The 18,154-nt window shown below is 39.1% G+C and overlaps 1 protein-coding gene across 4 annotated transcripts; it reads left to right on the forward strand.

Annotated features, from left to right (window-relative positions):
- Nucleotides 1-427: 427 nt before the first annotated feature.
- ARL4A (ARF like GTPase 4A) lies at nt 428-2,708 on the forward strand. 4 transcript variants are annotated; one of them, XM_008540158.2, is made up of 2 exons: nt 428-570; nt 1,706-2,708. In XM_008540158.2, exon 2 carries the CDS (start codon nt 1,792-1,794, stop codon nt 2,392-2,394), a length of 603 nt encoding a protein of 200 aa, XP_008538380.2. In that variant the 5' UTR covers nt 428-570; nt 1,706-1,791; the 3' UTR covers nt 2,395-2,708. The 4 variants fall into 4 exon arrangements, with proteins under 4 accessions (XP_008538380.2, XP_008538379.2, XP_008538377.2 ...); XM_008540157.2 differs by having other exon boundaries at nt 429-570; nt 1,703-2,708; XM_008540155.2 differs by lacking the exon at nt 428-570 and adding an exon at nt 1,034-1,239 and having other exon boundaries at nt 1,703-2,708.
- The last annotated feature ends 15,446 nt before the right edge of the window (nt 2,709-18,154 follow it).

Raw genomic sequence — 18,154 nt, forward strand, 5'->3', positions numbered from 1 at the left:
GCCCAGGCAGCTGAAGGCAACCACTGAGGCGCAACCACGTCATCCTGTTATATAAGGGGCGCGCCCGTCGGATGTCCTCTGAAATCCCTGGCCCTACGTCACCCGCCACCGCCCAGAGGACGCCCTGAGTGGCGTGAGGATAGACGGTGCAGGGTGGGACCCGCCCGAGGCCAGCCGCCGGCTGCAGAAAACGCCCGAGACGGCAACGGCTCCCGGGGCTCCCGGGGCCGAGGCCGGAAGCCCCGCCTGAGCTCGCCAACCGCCAGCCAGCGCCGGGCCGGCTCGAACGTGACCTTGTTTTGCCGTTGCTAGGCGACGCGGCTCCCGCACGCCCCCCACTGGCCAGCGCCCGCGGGAGCGCGGGGAGGGGCGGGGCCGCGGCAGGCAGGGGAGCGGTCGGCCGCGCACCGTTAGGGCAGACTGGGGCGCGGCGCCCGCCCGGCGCCCCTGGAAGCTGCGTCTCGGCTCCTGCCGGCGCCCAGGCCTCGCTGTGCCCTCCGGCAGGGAGTAGCGCGCTCGAGAGGGCTGTGAGCGACGCGGGGTCAGAACGAGGGAAGGACGGCTAGTCAGGTGAGCCGCAGCGGGCGGGCAGCTGGCATGGCCACGCCCTGCCAGGGCGACCGGCCGGCCGGCTGCGGAGGGGCGAGGCGGAGGCATCGTGCAGCGGAGACGGCGCGCCTGCCTTGGCGGGGGCCGCAGGTCGCATCGTCCACGCACGGAGGCCGGCGGACCAAGGGTTAAGGCGCCGGCAGTGACCGCGGGCCCCGGATGTGGGAGCCGCCGGCCGGCGTCCGCGGGCTGCGCTGCAGGTGCGCCGGCGCGGGCGGAGAGAGCGGGCCGGCAGCCACCTGACCGACCGGCCGGCCGAGACTCCCCGGCCCTGCAGGGGCCGCTCGGCTCCCTCCGCCGGAGCCTGGTTTTCCAACTTGAGGGCAACAGGTGGTGCCTGTGGACCAAGGGAGAGCCCAGCTCGGCCTCGCTGGGAGCGGAGGTTACTCTCGCCAATTAGGGCGCAGGGGCGGGGCAGCAGGGACGCGCTGATGCGGGTGACCAATGGGATTTGGCCTCAGGGGTGGGCCGTGAGGGGTGGGCGTGGCCAGAGTCTGAAGCCGCGCTCTCTAGTGCCCCAGCTGCCAGAGCTGCGTGGAGAGCTAAGCTGGGCGGCCGTGGGGCGCTTCCCCGTCGCGTAGAACCGCCTCCCAATGCTTTCTCCTTTGGACCCAGACTCCAATTCGGGAGGTGAGAGCATTGTCGGGTTTTTTTGCGGGGGAGGGGGTGGAGCAGGGAGGATAATAGTGACCTTGAGTAGTAGTCTGCTGTTAAGCATGTGGTATTAGATCCCCAAGATAGGATTATGTGTTACGAGTTTTCTGCCAGAAAAGATACGTGTGTGGTTACTGCGAGTTGGACCAGATACTGGTGACTCGGTTGTGTCCGGAATGAAGTCTTCGAGGTTTGGGGACCCAGGGGAGTAGAGAAAAGTATGTATCACTGCAATTTCAGTGAATGTTAAAGAATTTCAATCACAATGAGTATTCTGTTGTTTTGCCTCGGATTGTGTACGTTTCATATCGCGTTTGGTTTGTTTACTAAAGCAAGTTTTATTTATCAAGTTCCTTGTGTTGCTTATTTTAGCAGAAAGAGAGAAAAACCGTTGTAGTACATTATTTCACAGGAATAACTTATTCATTTTCCTTCTCAGCAGTCTTGTAGCTGGATCCCCTAGGAAGAGAAGTTCTAAAGCAGTAAGAAGAAAGCATTTCAATTTGGAACATTTATTTGCAGCTGGCAATGGGGAATGGGCTGTCAGACCAGACTTCTATCCTGTCCAGCCTGCCTTCGTTTCAGTCCTTCCACATTGTTATTCTGGGTTTGGACTGTGCTGGAAAGACAACTGTATTATACAGGCTGCGGTTCAATGAATTTGTAAATACTGTACCTACCAAGGGATTTAACACTGAAAAAATTAAGGTAACCTTGGGAAATTCTAAAACAGTCACTTTCCACTTCTGGGATGTAGGTGGTCAGGAGAAATTGAGGCCACTGTGGAAGTCATATACCAGATGCACAGATGGCATTGTGTTTGTTGTGGACTCTGTTGATGTTGAAAGGATGGAAGAAGCCAAAACTGAACTTCACAAGATAACTAGGATATCAGAAAATCAAGGAGTCCCTGTACTTATAGTTGCTAACAAACAAGACCTGAGGAACTCATTGTCTCTCTCAGAAATTGAGAAATTGTTAGCAGTGAGTGAACTGAGCTCATTGACTCCTTGGCACTTGCAGCCCACCTGTGCAATCATAGGAGATGGACTGAAGGAAGGACTTGAGAAACTACATGATATGATCATTAAAAGAAGAAAAATGTTGCGGCAACAGAAAAAGAAGAGATGAATGGCGATGCCTTTATATCTGTGTGGAGTAGCTTTTCTCTGGTCTGATTTTGACAAATGGAAGCGTGTCTACAGTCTGGTTTGCCTGCCTGCCCTCCTGGATGCTGTTTAAGCTGTGTTTTGTTGAACAATCAGATGCCCAACTCTGTTGCCTTGTGGAAGATGAGTAAATGCATTCCTTCTTAAAATGGTCTCTTCTCCCTACCCCACAAATCTTGGTACTACCATTTTGGGAAGCCAAGCAGGGATAGTGTTGGCCAGAAAACTGTTGTGGAAATTTGACCTGAAGTTAGTGAAATAAAACTTTGAAGAGTGTCTGCCTAGTGTTTTGTGCTTATATCTTTTGGGGGGAAGCCTTTGCAAGGAGATTGCGTACAAAACTTTGTATGTTAAGATAAAATGCTAATAAATGGAAATGTTAAGGTAGATTATATATATATATATATATATATATATATATATACACAGTTGTATTGATCACATTGGTCCAACCAGTAAGGGACAAGGAACAAGTGTTTGGTCTTTTAAGTTTTGGCCAAATGAATTTTGACATTTTTTGGATTCAAGTAATGTAATGCTGTACCTTAATCCTAGACAATGTTTAAGTTGATATAACTTAAAATAATAAAAATAAGGTATTTGGGACACATTCAAATGCATGGATTAGTTTTCCCGATAAAGCATGTTTTGGTGTGTTAATCTTTTACTTTTTAGAAATAGCTATGCATCTTTCTACACGGTCAGGTTTAAAACACCTTTTTTGGGATTTAGGGCTGTTGTAGAAATAGTTGTTGTCAAAAGCACTTTCACTTGAAGAACCTGAGATTTACTTAACTCTTTTATATAGTAAATTTAGGCATGTAGACTAATCATAAATGCATATGCTTGGGGATGTGTATGGATTTTTGAAGAAAGCAATTGATGACTTCAGTCAAGAGGACGTAATTACCATACATGGTCTCTAAAGGATTCCAGTTGTAAAATATTTGTTTTGTTAATATTTGCTGGCTGAACACAGAAGTAGTATTTCATATATTTTTGTAGTGTTTTGAGAGGAGCAAAAGCTTTATAAACAACACAATGCACTGTGGAGTGAAAATGTAAGAGCTATTCTATATGTTCTCTGAGCTTTAATTTCTTGTTTACAAACGGAACAGTGTTACACAGGCCATCCAGTCCTGATGATAAGGTAGGAAGAAATGATACAGTACTTCAGATAAGAATTACGATTATAGAAAATGAAGGAGAAAGTAGCAAAGCTATGTTTTGTGAAAGTTCATTGATGCTGTTTACAATGGAATCCAAAAAACCGTTGAGATTAAAAGGAGGAAAAACCTTTACCCAATTCTCATCTATAAGAAAAGACTTCTTTCCAGTGATCATGTCTTAGCAAATCAACATAATTTCTGTGTGTAAAGCCAGCACCTGTTTGTTCTGACTATACCAAGAGAAATGCACTTTGCTAGCAGAGATTTGCTTTGGTTTGGGGTTTTTTGTTTTTTGTTTTTTTTTAGTGGCACAATTGAGTTTTTGGAAACTTGATTCTTGTTACACACAAAATAAAGTAGCTTCCTGTGGAGCTTTCATATGTTAAATGTACCTGCACTAGTGATAGTCACTTAGAATGTTTATATTTATAGAAATGTGGATAATAACTGCCAATAAACTACTTGAGCCACTAGGAGAACAGTGTTTGACTTTGAGTTTTAATGTATTTCTACTTTGGCTGAAGCTTTTAATTTGGTGTGTGCAAACAACTTTGGCAGCTGGTTACATACGTGGTCCTCTAGTAGTTTGGTTCTGCTCAAGTGTGACAGAGGCACCGAAGGCTGTTTTCTGGAAGAACCCTTTTTTTACCCCTCACTATATGAAATCACGGTGTATATACTTGTCACTAGATTGGTGATGGATTAATAAAGCTCACTGACAAAAATCTGTGAATCAATTTAGATTTTCAGCCTTCCTGTACTTTTTACATACTTGCTGGATAAAATAGTACTGTTTTAACTATTTATCTCGTGAAAGTTTGTGCGTTGACTCTTATTTTGTAGCCTAGGAATTTGGTAAGCAAATCCATGTTATCTAGGTGTTTCGTACTTAGTAAACAGCAACAAAAAAGAGAAAATAGTGTCAACACTGTAAAAGCTTTTATTTATAAAACAGATTTTCAACTACAAAACTTGTCTTAAGATTTACCAGTTTGCTAAGTTCAAGTTCCCCCACTGCCTATTCGAGCCATTCAGAGATAGTAGGATAATGACTCTCAAAGTGAACCCTGAAGAGTTTAGGCAATGCTTTTATATCTGATTTTTTATTAAAGTACACCTTTTCTAAAGTATATTTCTAAAATATTTTCTTATATTTGATGTTATTTTAATACCAAATACTAATCAAAGACTGGACAACTCTAAATTCAGACTATTATCAAAGAACAAAGATTACAAAGATAAAGTTTTGATATTTAAAGAGATGTAAAAGTTAAATGTCCAGAGTTATTCTAGATGGATTATAAACATTTAGGAAAAAAGTTATATAAGTAGCCAGAGTAAGTTCACTAAGAATTAACCATGGGAAAAGGAATAGATCGTTGGAAGCCAAAAAGTGAAGTTATTAGTGTAAATATATATACGTAGAGAGAGGCTTACTGGTCTGTTGAAGAATGGTGGTTTCTGAACAGAGGGAAAGGCGTGGACTCAGACTGTTATTGTTTGGACAAGGCATTTGACACTTAAAGAGTGTTTCATTAATTATTTGTGTTGACCTGGAAGGAGGTCTGTGGTAGCATGTGTCAGGGTTCTTTTTAATACAGCAGTTTCATCAGTAACATAAACACAGTGGTTTTATCAGCAATGACAAAGACACGAAAAAAGTTTCTTTACACTTTTGATGATGAAACACTCAACATTTAGCTAATACAAGTTGAAATCTTGAGTATACCGTCATTTGAGGTTGAAATTTTACATTTAAGGTTTAAATTTAGCAGAACATTCTGTAAATGAGTAGTGGGGGTTGTTGTGCAACATTGTGAATGTACTTAATGCCACTGAATTATACATCTAAAAATAGTAAATTTTATGTATATTTTATCACAATAAGAAAACTTAAGAGTATTAAGTGTACTTTCAGTTTCAAAGAATCAGATAAGAGTAAAGCAAGGGCAACCTGATTTAGAGACCAGATTTATTTACAAATTATATGGAAGACTGGGCTGTTTAACGCTTAGTATTGAACCAATAGAACATGCTAAACTAATAATCATAAAGTTAGTATTAAGATGACAATCAGAGATAATAGTCTCAACAACCCACAGTTGGAGTGTGTATCAAATTCTGTACATACAAGTTAGAAATGTAGGAATACCTATACAGGGGGCTAGTTGAGGAGGATGTTAAGTGTATTAGCTAAAAACACCATGAGCTTTGGAGGCAGCTCAGAGTTCAAACCCTGGCTGTCCCCCTCTTACACATGTGACCTTTTGGCGATTTCCTTGAAACTTCTCATGATGTGAATGCCCTTCCGGTCAAATGAAGACTGTCACAATTCTCAGAGGATTGAATGAAATAAGATAAACTATTTAGTTCATCACAAGCATTTGATAAGAACTCGGTAAGTGGTAGCTATTATTGTTAACCAGTTGAATCCATATGTGTAGAGAGGCATTGCGGTAAAGTCGATAATGGCCATACAAATCTAGATCTGAACCCTGGATCCACCGCTTACTAGTTTAATCTTAGACAATTTATTTAACCACTCTCAGCCTTAGTTTCTCCATTGGTAAACTGAGGTGTATACCTACCATTTGGGTTTAATTGATTAAAAGGATTAAATGAAACAACGTATGATATTTAGCAGAGTACTTGACACATGGTAAAGATTTAATGGATAGTTGTTATTAATAGCCAGAATATTTTCTGGCAAATGTATTTAAAGAAAACTTATTTTGAAGGGGAATATGTAGAAAAAGCTCTTAATTTGTTTTTCTTAGCTCTCATGTAGCATAGCACAAAATGGGAGCTTGGTGGAACTTGGGAAAGACTAAACATCCTGAATTTTTTTGATGCCTGGGTCATTTCCTTAGACGTCTAAAGCGCCAATCTTTTAGCACAATATAATCTCACCTTGCCCTGTACGAAACTAAATTTAAAATCATGGTTATTTTCCGATATAGACGTAAGGCAAAATAGAATACTTCACTTTGCAGAAGTTAAAAATCTGCAACTGTCTGTACTTGTGGTTCTTCAAAATGCCTCAAGATTGTTACCAGTCAATTCACAAATTTTATCTAATGGTTAAGTAGGGGTCTATATGCTGACCCTTCTATGGAAACCTGCGTTATTTGTGGGCACATCAGACAGAGATGATGATGGTGGTTTGTGTTTGTGGGGCAGTTATGTGTGCTGTGTTATTTTCCGACTACTTTCAGTTTTTGGTCTTGTTTTTGTATCTTCTGCTTATGTTTTGCTGGAGTTGAGATTACCCATATTAGGCATTGGGTTATAAACAAGTTGAGTAGAAAATACTGGGATATTGGCCAAAATAAACGTCTATCTTTCTTGGGCCCTCTCTTCCCTGGGTATTTAATAAGGAAGAAGTTAAAGCAGTGCCAAAACAGAAGTATTACCTGGAGTATCATCGTCCCTCATCCCTTCTCTTCCTCTTTGAAGACTAACTCAGGTAATGCAGTTTAGATATATACTGTACTACTTGTTCTAAATGATTGGAACTGGTATGGGTCGACACAGTGGTTCTCAAAGTGTGGTTCCTGGACCAGAAGCATCAGCATGACCAAGGAACTTTCTAGAATTGCAAATTCTCAGGCTCCACTCCAGACCTAAGGGTATGAAAGTTTGGGGTTAGGCCTGGCAGTCTGTGTTCTCACAAGCCCTCTGGATGATTCTGATAATTACTAGAAGTTGACAACTAAAAGAAAATCCAGTCATTTATCATGCTTAAAAAAAATTGAATTAAGGTAAACTTTTAAATAATTCCAATACTATAAAATTCAGGCCTTATTTTAAAGTGCTGAAAAAGCACAATGTTTGCCTTATAATAGCCATCCAGTAAAACCTTGTTGAATGAACTTTGATGCCAATAGAAACACTATCTTCTCAGTGTCATATCTTATAAATTTTTTATGTATACATATACACAAAAGAAGGGAGCTTTGCTTGTGAACTGTGCTAAATATCCTAAAATGTGTAGCATTCTAAAAATGAGTGGTTAAAGAGAGATGTTGAAATTGATTCATTTCAATAATGCTCTAGTTCTAAATAAAAATCAACTTTTTATTATGACACATTTCAAACCCATACAAAAGTAGGATAGCATAATGAACATCCAAGAATCTCTCATCTAGTTTCAGTAATTATCAACTCGTAGCCAATCTGATTTTCTCTATATTCCCATCCATTTCCTTTCTGCTACCTTTCCTCTCCCCACTACTCCTGTATTATTTTTAAGTGAGTCCTAGAACTTACATTTTACTTATAAATATTTTGATATGTGTCTCTGAAAGATAAGCACTCTTTTAAAAGACAGTCTCAATATCATCACGTAACAAATTAATAATGCTTCTTCAAAATGATCAAATATCCATTCAGTGTTTAGATTTCCCTGGTTATTTAAAAAAGATTTTTGGAATCAAGATCCAACTAGTAATAGGCCATACTTTGTGGCTGGTTGATATATGTGTCTTTATAGGTTCTCTTCCTCTCTCTCTCCCTGGCTCTTCCTTTCAATCCCTTCCCGTTCTCTCTTTTATTGCAACTTATTTTTGTATAGTATCCTACACTCTGCATCTTGCTGAACGCATTTCCCTGTGGTGCTTAAGATATTTCATTGTACTCTTAATTTTCTTTTTTCCCCCAAGACTGTTTCAGGGGTAGTGGTGTTTTATACTTCCATCCATAGGGACTATGTCTGGTTGTCTTTTTGTGATGTTTGCAGTCCTTCATTGTCATTGTCTTAATCAATGACATCTAACAAAACTGTCTGCAATGATGGAAATGTTCTGTGTCTACACTAATATGGTAGCCACTAACCACATGTGGTTACTGAGTGCTTGAAATGTGGGTAGTGTGACTGAGAAATGTAACTTTAAATTTTATTTAATTTTAATTAAATAGCCATAGGTGGATATGACTAATGCACTGGACAGGGCTGGCTAGATTCATTAATTCAATCAGAGTTGCAAAATAGTGACATTTTATATTCTACCATCTTCATTTGTGAGCTAGAGTATTTCTCTAATAAGAAACTTCCTCCCAGCAATGCTACATTTATTCTGAGGTTCAATTCTTAAAGGAAAGGCAAAGTAAATGCTTGTTTCTCTTGATTTACAAATTTTCAAAATGAGTTGGTTCCTTAGCACTCTCCCAAGGCGACCAATAAGGTTTGTTTTGTTTTGCGTATCATTATAACCTTATACATTTAAACATGCCTGATATATTTCAACCTTTTGTAGTTCATTATCCTCATTCAGCTTAGATTGTCCCATCTTTAGAGAACTGAGTCCTTTTGACATAATCCTGGTAATGTTTGATGGTTTCTTTTCTTTATGGTTTTACAGAAAGTTCCTACCTTACCTTGTACATTTCTTGCCGCAGACCTGTTGTTTTTCTTGAATCCCAGGTTCCATTTCATGGGAAATGGTATGTAGAGACCCCGGTACTATAGACTACTCAATTTGTCATTGTTTCTAGACCTTTTCAGTGAATGGAGCTAGGACTTTTTTTGTAATAAAGATTCATCATTAATTCACATTACTATGTCCAATTGAAAGCTTAAAATTCAGAATCGTAGGGTTTCTATGTAACCTCAGTGATACTACCTACTGTCTCTTTTCCACTACGCCCCGAATCCTAGTTGTCAGCAGCACACACTTACTCCTTTGCTTTATTCCACTCTGTTCTCACTGTAGCCTCAAAACGATCCCCTACTACTCCCAACAGTATGAGTACCATGAGTGGTTTGACAATGGTTCCTTTTGTCCTTAGGTTATACTTGGTAGGGATATGCAGTCAGATTCTTGTGTTTTAATTATTTTTTATGTGTGATTATGTCATAAACTGGTATGTGTTTAGGTATATTTGTTTCACAAAATCTTTTATTTGCATTATAGAAATGTTGAATCTGGTATTTAAGATACAGTTCTGCAAATATATTTAAAATATTCAACTTGAGATTAAAAAAAATTTACATACCATACTTCAGAATGGCTTAAAGAGCTTTTTTTAATAAACTGAACTACATGATTATTTGCTACAATCGAGAATTTTTTTCTAGGCAATTTTTTTCGAGTTTTAATTTGAGAATCGTTATTGTAGTAGAGCTGTTTGGTGAAAATGTAAGTCCATGTAGTTTGCATTGGGAGACATCTGATATAGAACAGTCTGTGGTTGAAAAAGGGCTCTCCGTCTTCTTACAGCAGCTCCGTGTAATGTCAACAAGAATATCAGTAGTCATTTTGTTCTTTCTTTTTAATGCAGAAAATGAATAACTAAACAGCAAGTGATTAGAAACCATGGACATCCAGTGGACCAATGTATTTTTTAAATATTAAAACAAGAAGTGCTTCTTCCCCTTAATCGGTCATCTATCTGGAGATACCCTGAAATGGGTCAATGGCAAAATGGAGTTCTCTAGAACAACATTTTTCCAAACTGTTATACTTCAGAATGGCTTAAGGAGCTTTTTACAATCCCTAGATTCTATCTCAGACATTTTGAATTAAATCTCTAGGGGATGGAGCCAGTAGTTTATAGTCTAACTCTTCCTAGTTTCTTAACACACCCCGATCAGCCAGATGTAGAAACCGTGGCTTTGTTGGATGTGACAGAGGGAGGGTGCTTTTAGTGGCAGGAATAAAGAGATCATAAATAGAACTGGCCTAGCAAAAATTTACCTGGCTGTGTTCGATCCCTTTTCTTCTGTCATGGTGGGATTTTTTTCATTGGCTTGACATTGATGTCAAAATAATTAAACTGAGAACATTGTCTGATCCAGGGATGTCTCAGATCAGATGGCTTAGGGAAGATCAGAGAGCCCAGGGAATATTGAGTGGACACTTTTCCTTCTGTTGACCTTGTATATACTTTATGCTTAAAAGGAATAAGGTGTCCTGGAAATTTGCAAATAGTCCTGCTCATCTCACAAAAGATAGAGACCAGTTAGAGATTTAGAGGTGAAGTACTTACTAAGGCCTACAGTGTTGCTTTTCTGTAATCCTCTTGGGAACTCCTGAGTGTCAGGTTTCAGCGATCATGATCATAGCCGTATTTTGGGACTAACATATACAATAAGGAAAAATCAAAGTTGTATGACACTAGCAACTCCTGAAGAAAATGGGCAGTGCCAAGTGACCTAGACTAAACTTCTGACACATTTGACTTATCAAATAAATAAACACTTTCAGTCTCTCTGAGTGGTAAACAAAGATGGTCCTTTGTGCTCCATCCATCTGTCAACAACTTCCTGTGCTAAAAGTTGGGTGCCGCTTGTAAATTTTACAGCGAAAGTTTAAGTCATGATCTTGACATATATTAGCTGTATGACTGAATGCAAGTTAACTTCTCTGAGCTGCGGCCTTCTCACCTTAAAATTGTGATGTTACTTCTCTTACAGGGTTATGTTATGAAAGGTTTGTGAGTCATCTGGCATGGTTTCTGACACATAGGTCAAATATTCACTCAAGAAGTATTTGAATGGCTGCCTCATGCTGCCAGGTGTTTGGGATCCAGCAGCAATCACAGCAGAAGTGGGTACTGTGTCTGTCCCCTGTGCTGGAAAGTGAGCTCCACCAGGACAGGGAATTCACCCATCGTTGTATCCTTAGCTCTTAAAACAGGACGCAGCACATACACATACTAAACACTGAAATATGTACATAATGAGCAAATGAATGAAGCTCAGTTTTGATGATGGAGCCAGACAAAAGTTAGTAAACAAAATAAAAACGTGAAAAGTGCTGTGAAGGAAACAAAGGGCTGAGGAACAGAAAACAATAGGGATGACTTTCTCTCGATAAAGTGGTTGGAGAAGATTTTTCTGATCTCTCTAAAGAGTTCTGAGGAAGACTAGAGGGAAAACATTTCTGGCAGAGGGAACCTTGTATGCAAAAGCCCTGACATGGAAAATCACTTAATGGAGTTGAGAACCGAGTGTACACCAGCATAGTTGGAACTGGTAAGCAACAGAGAGAATGACAGGATACTAAGTTGAAAGATTAGAGTAAAACATTTATCCAGTCTGACAACTGGCTGGTTTCTTTCCCCTTCACAAACCCCCAGTACTTGGTTGTCTATCTAGTTGTAAGTCCTTCTAGTTCTTCTGTATGAGCCGCCATCACAGCACGGCAACTGACAGGTGGTGTGGTTCCATGACCAGGAAATCGACCCGGGCTGCCGAAGCAGTGAGAGCACTGAACTTTAACCACTAGGCCATCAGGACTGGCTCTAACAATTGTATCTTTAGGGGCCAGCCCCATGGCCTGGTGGTTAAAGTTCAGTGTGCTCTGCTTCAGTGGCCTGGGTTTGCAGGTTCAGATCCCAGGTGCAGACCTACACCACTTGTCAGCTATGCTGTGGTAGTGACCCACATACAATGTAGAGGAAGGTTAGCACAGATGTTAGCTCAGGGCTAATCTTCCTCAAACAAAAAGGGAGGAAGATTAACAACAGATGTTAGGCCAATCTTCCTTAGCCAAAAAAAAAAATAAAAAAGAATTGTATCTTTAATGAGAGTATTTAGTTTGCTTTTATTTAGTCTTTATATACCTAATTACAAATTATTACTATTTGTGTTTAAACCTACCATAGTATTTTTTCACTTGACCATTTCTGTTTGTTTTTAATGTCCTTTTTTTCCTTCTTTTCCATTTAAGTATTTTTATTTTTTTCACTCAATTTGCTTCTTGTAAATTCTTCTATTCTTTTTGTTGTTGCCATAGTTACAACATACATGCTTGATTTACTGAAGCCTAATATAAATCAGTGCTTTTGCCACTTCCACTTTTTGGAAAATACAAAAACATAAAATTTTTAACTTGTGACGTATGACTATTTATACACATTAAAGATCTTCTAAGACATGCTTGCTTACTTATTTATTGCATAGTTATCATTTCTGCTCTCTATTTTTTCTTGAATCTCTTGGGGTGTAGTCTGGGATCATTTCCTTCTACCTGAAGAACTTCCTTTACTGTTTTCTCTAGCGTGATCTGCTGGCAAGAAATCTTTCCATTTTTGGTTTCTGAAAATACTTGTTTTGCTTTTATTTATTGATTTATTTATATTTTAAGATTGGTCCTGAGCTAACATCTGTTGCCAATCTTCTTTTTTTTTATTCCCCAAAGTCTCTCAGCACATAGCCGTATATTCTAGTTGCAGGTCCCTCCAGTTCTCTATGTGGGACGCTGCCTCAACATGGCTTGGTGATGACTGGTGCTAGGTCCATGCCCAGGATCTGAACTGGCAAAACCCTGGGCTGCTGAAGTGATGCGCATGAACTTAACCACTCGGCCATGGGGCTGGCCTCTGCTTTTGTTTTTAAAGGATGTTTTCATTGGGTATAGAATTTAGGTTGGTAGTTTTTGTTTTTTTAGCACTTCAAAGCATGTCATTCTATTGTCTTCTTGCTTCCATTGTTGTGAGTGGGAGGTCAGTAGTGAGTATAATTTTTGTTCTTATGAAAGTAGTATGTCTTTTATTCTCTGGTTGCTTGCAAGATTTTTCTTTGTTGTTAGTTTTTCCAGTTTGCCTATGTGTCTAGGGATGGTTTTCTTTGTATCTCTTTTGCTCAAGAGTTGTAGAGCTTCTTGAATTTATGGCTTGAAGCTCCTGTCAGATAACACCAACATCTGGTTATCTGTGAGTCTGTTTGTCTTCTGCTTTTAAATCAAATTTCCCCTATTGAATTTCTGGTTTTCTTCTGACTATCATACATTATAAATAAAATTTTAAGTGATATTTGAGTCTTTATAAATGTCATCATTTCCAAAGAGAATTTACTTTTGTTACTGGCAGTTAGCAAGGGTTAGAGTAGATCATCTCTCTGGCTTTCCTTTTTCTTTTGAGCCTTTTCCCCAAATCCTCAATGTCTGTGTAGCTCTCTGATCCCCTTGAATAGATTTAGAAACAAAAATTGTCTAGCTTTTCTAGTTTCTCTTACTAGAAGGTTGGTCTGAAGGGGAATACAAAAATAGATAAATTTTATTCTAAAAGCAATGGGAAAGTATTAAAGAGTTTTAAGGACTGACATAATCTGATTCCCATTTTAAGATGATCTTAAATTATTTATTTTGTCATCTCTTCCCTGAAAATGGCTCTAAAGTTGCCTTTTGTAATCGTTTCCACTGTTATCATCCTGGTCTCATCTCTTTCTAATTACCAGCTTGGAAGGATGCTTTTATCTCACTTTCTTGGTCCCTGAAGGCCATCTAACATATCAATGGTAGATTCTTTTTCCCCCAAGCCCTGTTTCTTTTATGTCTAGATTTGGAACTTAAAAATACCTATGTAGCCTTTAAGTAAGTAGTTTTACTAGTCACGTTTTATAGAAGAGTCAATCCGCTTGAGGTAGTTGAGGAGCTTGCTCAAGGTCACTCAGTCAGGGGGAGCCATGCGTTCAGTCTAGGGCTCTTGGATGTCAGGAGGCAGATCCATTATTTTGTGTTATAGAGAGAGGTTCTGTTCAGATTATATTTACTATAAACGTAGCAGCATTTATATTCTGTTGCTGCTACAGACAAAACTTAGTTAAAATTTAAATAAAAAGGTAAAACTTTTATTGTTGTTCATATTCACTGATGTTGAAGTTGCTTGAGCTCAGCTTTTTTTCAGAAATGTTCAGAGATGTTTAACACTGGCCTATGTAATTGTTTGTAATATTTTAGAATATGAATCCTTTCTATTTATACATAAACAGATTTAACGTTATTTCACATACACACACAACACACACACATATATATATGCACACACGCATGAGTTTAAAGTTTAAAAAGAGGGTATAAGATATAATTTAGTGCTTTGTAATTATCTAATCAATATTTTTTTAAAGGATTGGAGAAATTTGTTTCCTGGACTACAAATTCTCTCTTTAATTTGATGTTGCCTAGGTAATATGGTATTCTCATTTTGGGGTGTTTTTAGATACATTATGTGCTTAAATCACCTATTTCATCATATATTGGGATACATGTATGCCTCTAAACCTGGGCATGCATTAGGGGGTGTGGGGAAGCAGAGTTTTTGTCGTTTTTCTAAAAAATAAAATTGGTATTAATGTTCTCCTTAATCTATGCTCTGATATCTACCATTTATAATTATTAGATTAAAGCTTCAATTCCATTTCAAGTATACTTTAAATTCTAGATATCATTTGAATTTAGTTAAGATATTTTGAACAATAACTGGATTCCCATCTATCCTAGAGACTATTTTCAATTACCTAGATTTGAAATGCTATAATTTCAGACCTGATAGAATAGAAAAAGTTTGACTAAAATAGTGGTGGTGATTACTTGTAAAGCTCTCTAAGAGAGAGGTATGATATTATTGTTATGAGCTTGGGTTCTGGAACCAAACTGACTGGGTTCAAATGCTAGTTTTACCATTTATCAGCTGTGTAACTTTGGATAGGTTACTTAACCTCTCCGGGCCACAATATTATCAACTATAAAGTGGAATAACAATAATATGCCCTTTTAGAGTTGTTATGAGGATTACAAGAATCATTACATGTTAAGTATTTAGAATCTTGTCCTGCCCTTAGTAAGCATTCAATTTATTATTATAATTATTATTAGTTTACCAATAAAATGTTCTCTGAAGTGCCCCAGATATAATAGGATTTGCATAGATGATCTCTGCAATCCTGGCATTTGTCAGTTGATGTAGTTTCAAAGATTCTTCAGCAGCTGGAATGAGCTATGGTTCTCTCCAATAGGACATTGTTTATATCTGTACCAGTTCTATAGATGGCAATCTGCGATCTGTATCATAATAAGCAAATGTTTATTTAAAACTCAGTGTTGGAAGAGGGAAGCGTTGATTTTGACATAAATAAACATGAGAGAATTAGAGGTTTTTCAAGAGGCAGCACTAAAATTCTGCCTCCTGGCTGCAGAGACGAGTGTTCAGGCAACTCTGCTTTGAAGAGATGGGCAGCAGCCAGCCACAGGTTTCTCCGGGTTCAGCCTTTATTGGGCTCCTCTGACCCCACCTGTAATGAAAGTCAGGTGGACAGAGGGCTTCTGATGCCTCCTGGAAGTCACCAATGTTTCTAGGTAGTAAGTGGTGCCACTTTAATTACACTGCCTTCCAAAATGTTGGTGACCTGGGGTTTCACAGGTGTATTGTCATAGTAAATTCGCCATGACCACAAACAGGATGTCACTGTCATTCCTTTCAAACTACAGAGCAGTGATTTGGTAATGTGCGAACACCTGGATTTGCACCTCCTTTAACCTGAAATAAGAGAGAGAGGAATAGCCTGAGTCTAGTTTTGTCTTTGTGAGATCTGACCCGTGGCTCTCTATCCCTTTATAAACATCGTAGTTGGATATGGGCCTACGTCTACATAAGCTTTTATTTTTTAGAACAGTTCTTTGAGGGAACCATTACTTTAGCTCTATTATGGACAACAATGTGGGTGCTAGATGAATGCTAAGTGCTAATAATGACAATGCTAGTAATTCACAGGTGAGGCACTTGGTGAGTCACCATATACTGTGTGTTCAGTGTTTAAACTTGGTTATGCAAATATATCAGATTGTCTCTTACATGAACTTGACTATTAGGATAGTCAATCCCTTGAGTCATAGTTAAAGAATAGCACTTTAATTTTTTTTTCACTTTTAATTTTGGAACAATTTCAAACTTGGAGAAAAGTTGCAAGAATAATACAAAAACATTTCTGTATAGCCTTCCCCCAGCAACTTCACCGAAGGTTGGCCAGTTGTCTCAATAATGTCCTTTATGACACAGGATGCAATCTAGGATCAGTTGTGGTACCTGGTTGCCTCATTTTTTCTGGAACAGTTCCTCCTTCTTCCTTTAACTGTCTGGGCCATATCATTCTTTTCTTTTCTTTTTTTGAGGAAGATTATCCCTGAGCTAACATCTGCTGCCTATCCTTCTCTTTTTGCTGAGGAAGTCTGGCCCTGAGCTAACATCTGTGCCTGTCTTCCTCCACTTTATATGTGGGACGCTTGCCACAGCATGGCTTGATAAGAGGTGCATAGGTCCACACCCAGGGTCCAAACTTATGAACAGCAGGCCGCCAAAGGGGAGCGTGCAAACTTAACCACTATGCCACCGGGCTGGCCCCTGGGCCATGTCATTTTTGAAGATTATAGGCTAGTTACTTTGGAAACTGTCTCTCAATTTCGATTGTTTCTTCATAATTCTATCCAGGTCATGCACTTTTTGGACAAAATCTCACAGAAGTCGTGCTTTGCTATTTTCCTTGCATCCAATCGTGTGGCAGTTAGTGTCGATTGTTTTCATTACTGATGATGTTAACTTTGATTGCTTAAATAAGATGGTGTCTTTGAGGTTTCTCTACTGTAAAAGTATGATTTTTTTTTACATTTTGGAATTAGTAATTATTTCCTGGGGAGAAATTTTAGGGCTTGTGAAATACTATTCCTCAGCCCACACTCACTCATTAGTTTTAGCGTCCATTGCTATTTCTTGCCTTATTAATTATTACCATATTGGTTGAGAAATGTTGATTTTCTATTTCTTTCACTCCTTCTAAATTCTTAGTATTAAACAGTAAGAAAGAGCTTTCCTTTCTCTCCATTTATTTATTTATCAATATCATTGAGGATTCATGGATTCCTGTTTTATTCAATGAGCTATAATTTAGTATTATCATTATTTATTTTGATGCTCAAATTGTCCCAGATCTGACCAGTAGGAGCCCCTTCAGGCTGGCTTCTGTGTCTGTTTGTCATGTACCGGTCATTCTTTGAGTACTTCCTTACTTTCTGGCACAGTCAGATGATCCAAGCTCATCTTGTTCTTTTGTTGTTCCAGCCCTGGCATCAGCCATTTCACCAAGAAGCCCTGTCTCTTTTAGTAGAGTGGCATTTAGAAACCAAGATCTGGGTGCAAAACATGCTCATTGCTTGGATACTACTGCTTCTAGCCTCCTCTATTAGAAAAAGGAAATTTATACACATTGATACCACTGTTTCTCTCTCTCTCTCGTTCTACGTATGTATATATGTATATGTGTGTATATGTGTGTGCGTATATACATACGTATATATACATGACACACATATTCATTTATAACCATGAGTACACACCAATACCTCCAATTCCCATTTCCTGTCACAGAATTCATTATATCTTTCTCCCTTTCCATATTTGTACCTTCCTTCTCTGACCGTAAGAAATCTGGCTTCCATTATCTCAATATATTATTCGCTCAGTCCTCCTATATGTAGCCAGTGTTACTGGGCTGCCTTCCTGCCCTCTTGGGCCTGCATAATGGCTTCCACTGAAGAGTAAATAAGAGACAGGATAGAGGGAGGGAGGAAGGAAAGAAGGAAGAAAGGAAGGGAATAACACATTTTTAAATTTAAAAATAGATTCTTTTGCAGATATTGTTTATGTATAGGTATTATAGAAGTGAAGTTATGGAATTGGAGTTTATTAATTTTTCTCAGATCTTGAATGAATATTCTGTTACTTTGTGTTTATATATTCATTCACAGTACTTAATGGTAACAGGCATTGGGTGTCAAAGAC

The sequence above is a fragment of the Equus przewalskii genome, chromosome 4, assembly GCF_037783145.1.
Source record: "Equus przewalskii isolate Varuska chromosome 4, EquPr2, whole genome shotgun sequence".
Classification (NCBI taxonomy): Eukaryota; Metazoa; Chordata; class Mammalia; order Perissodactyla; family Equidae; genus Equus; species Equus przewalskii.

Excerpts from the sequence above, each read along its gene's own strand:
- ARL4A (XM_008540158.2), top strand. The coding sequence starts at position 1,792 with ATGGGGAATGGGCTGTCAGACCAGACTTCTATCCTGTCCAGCCTGCCT.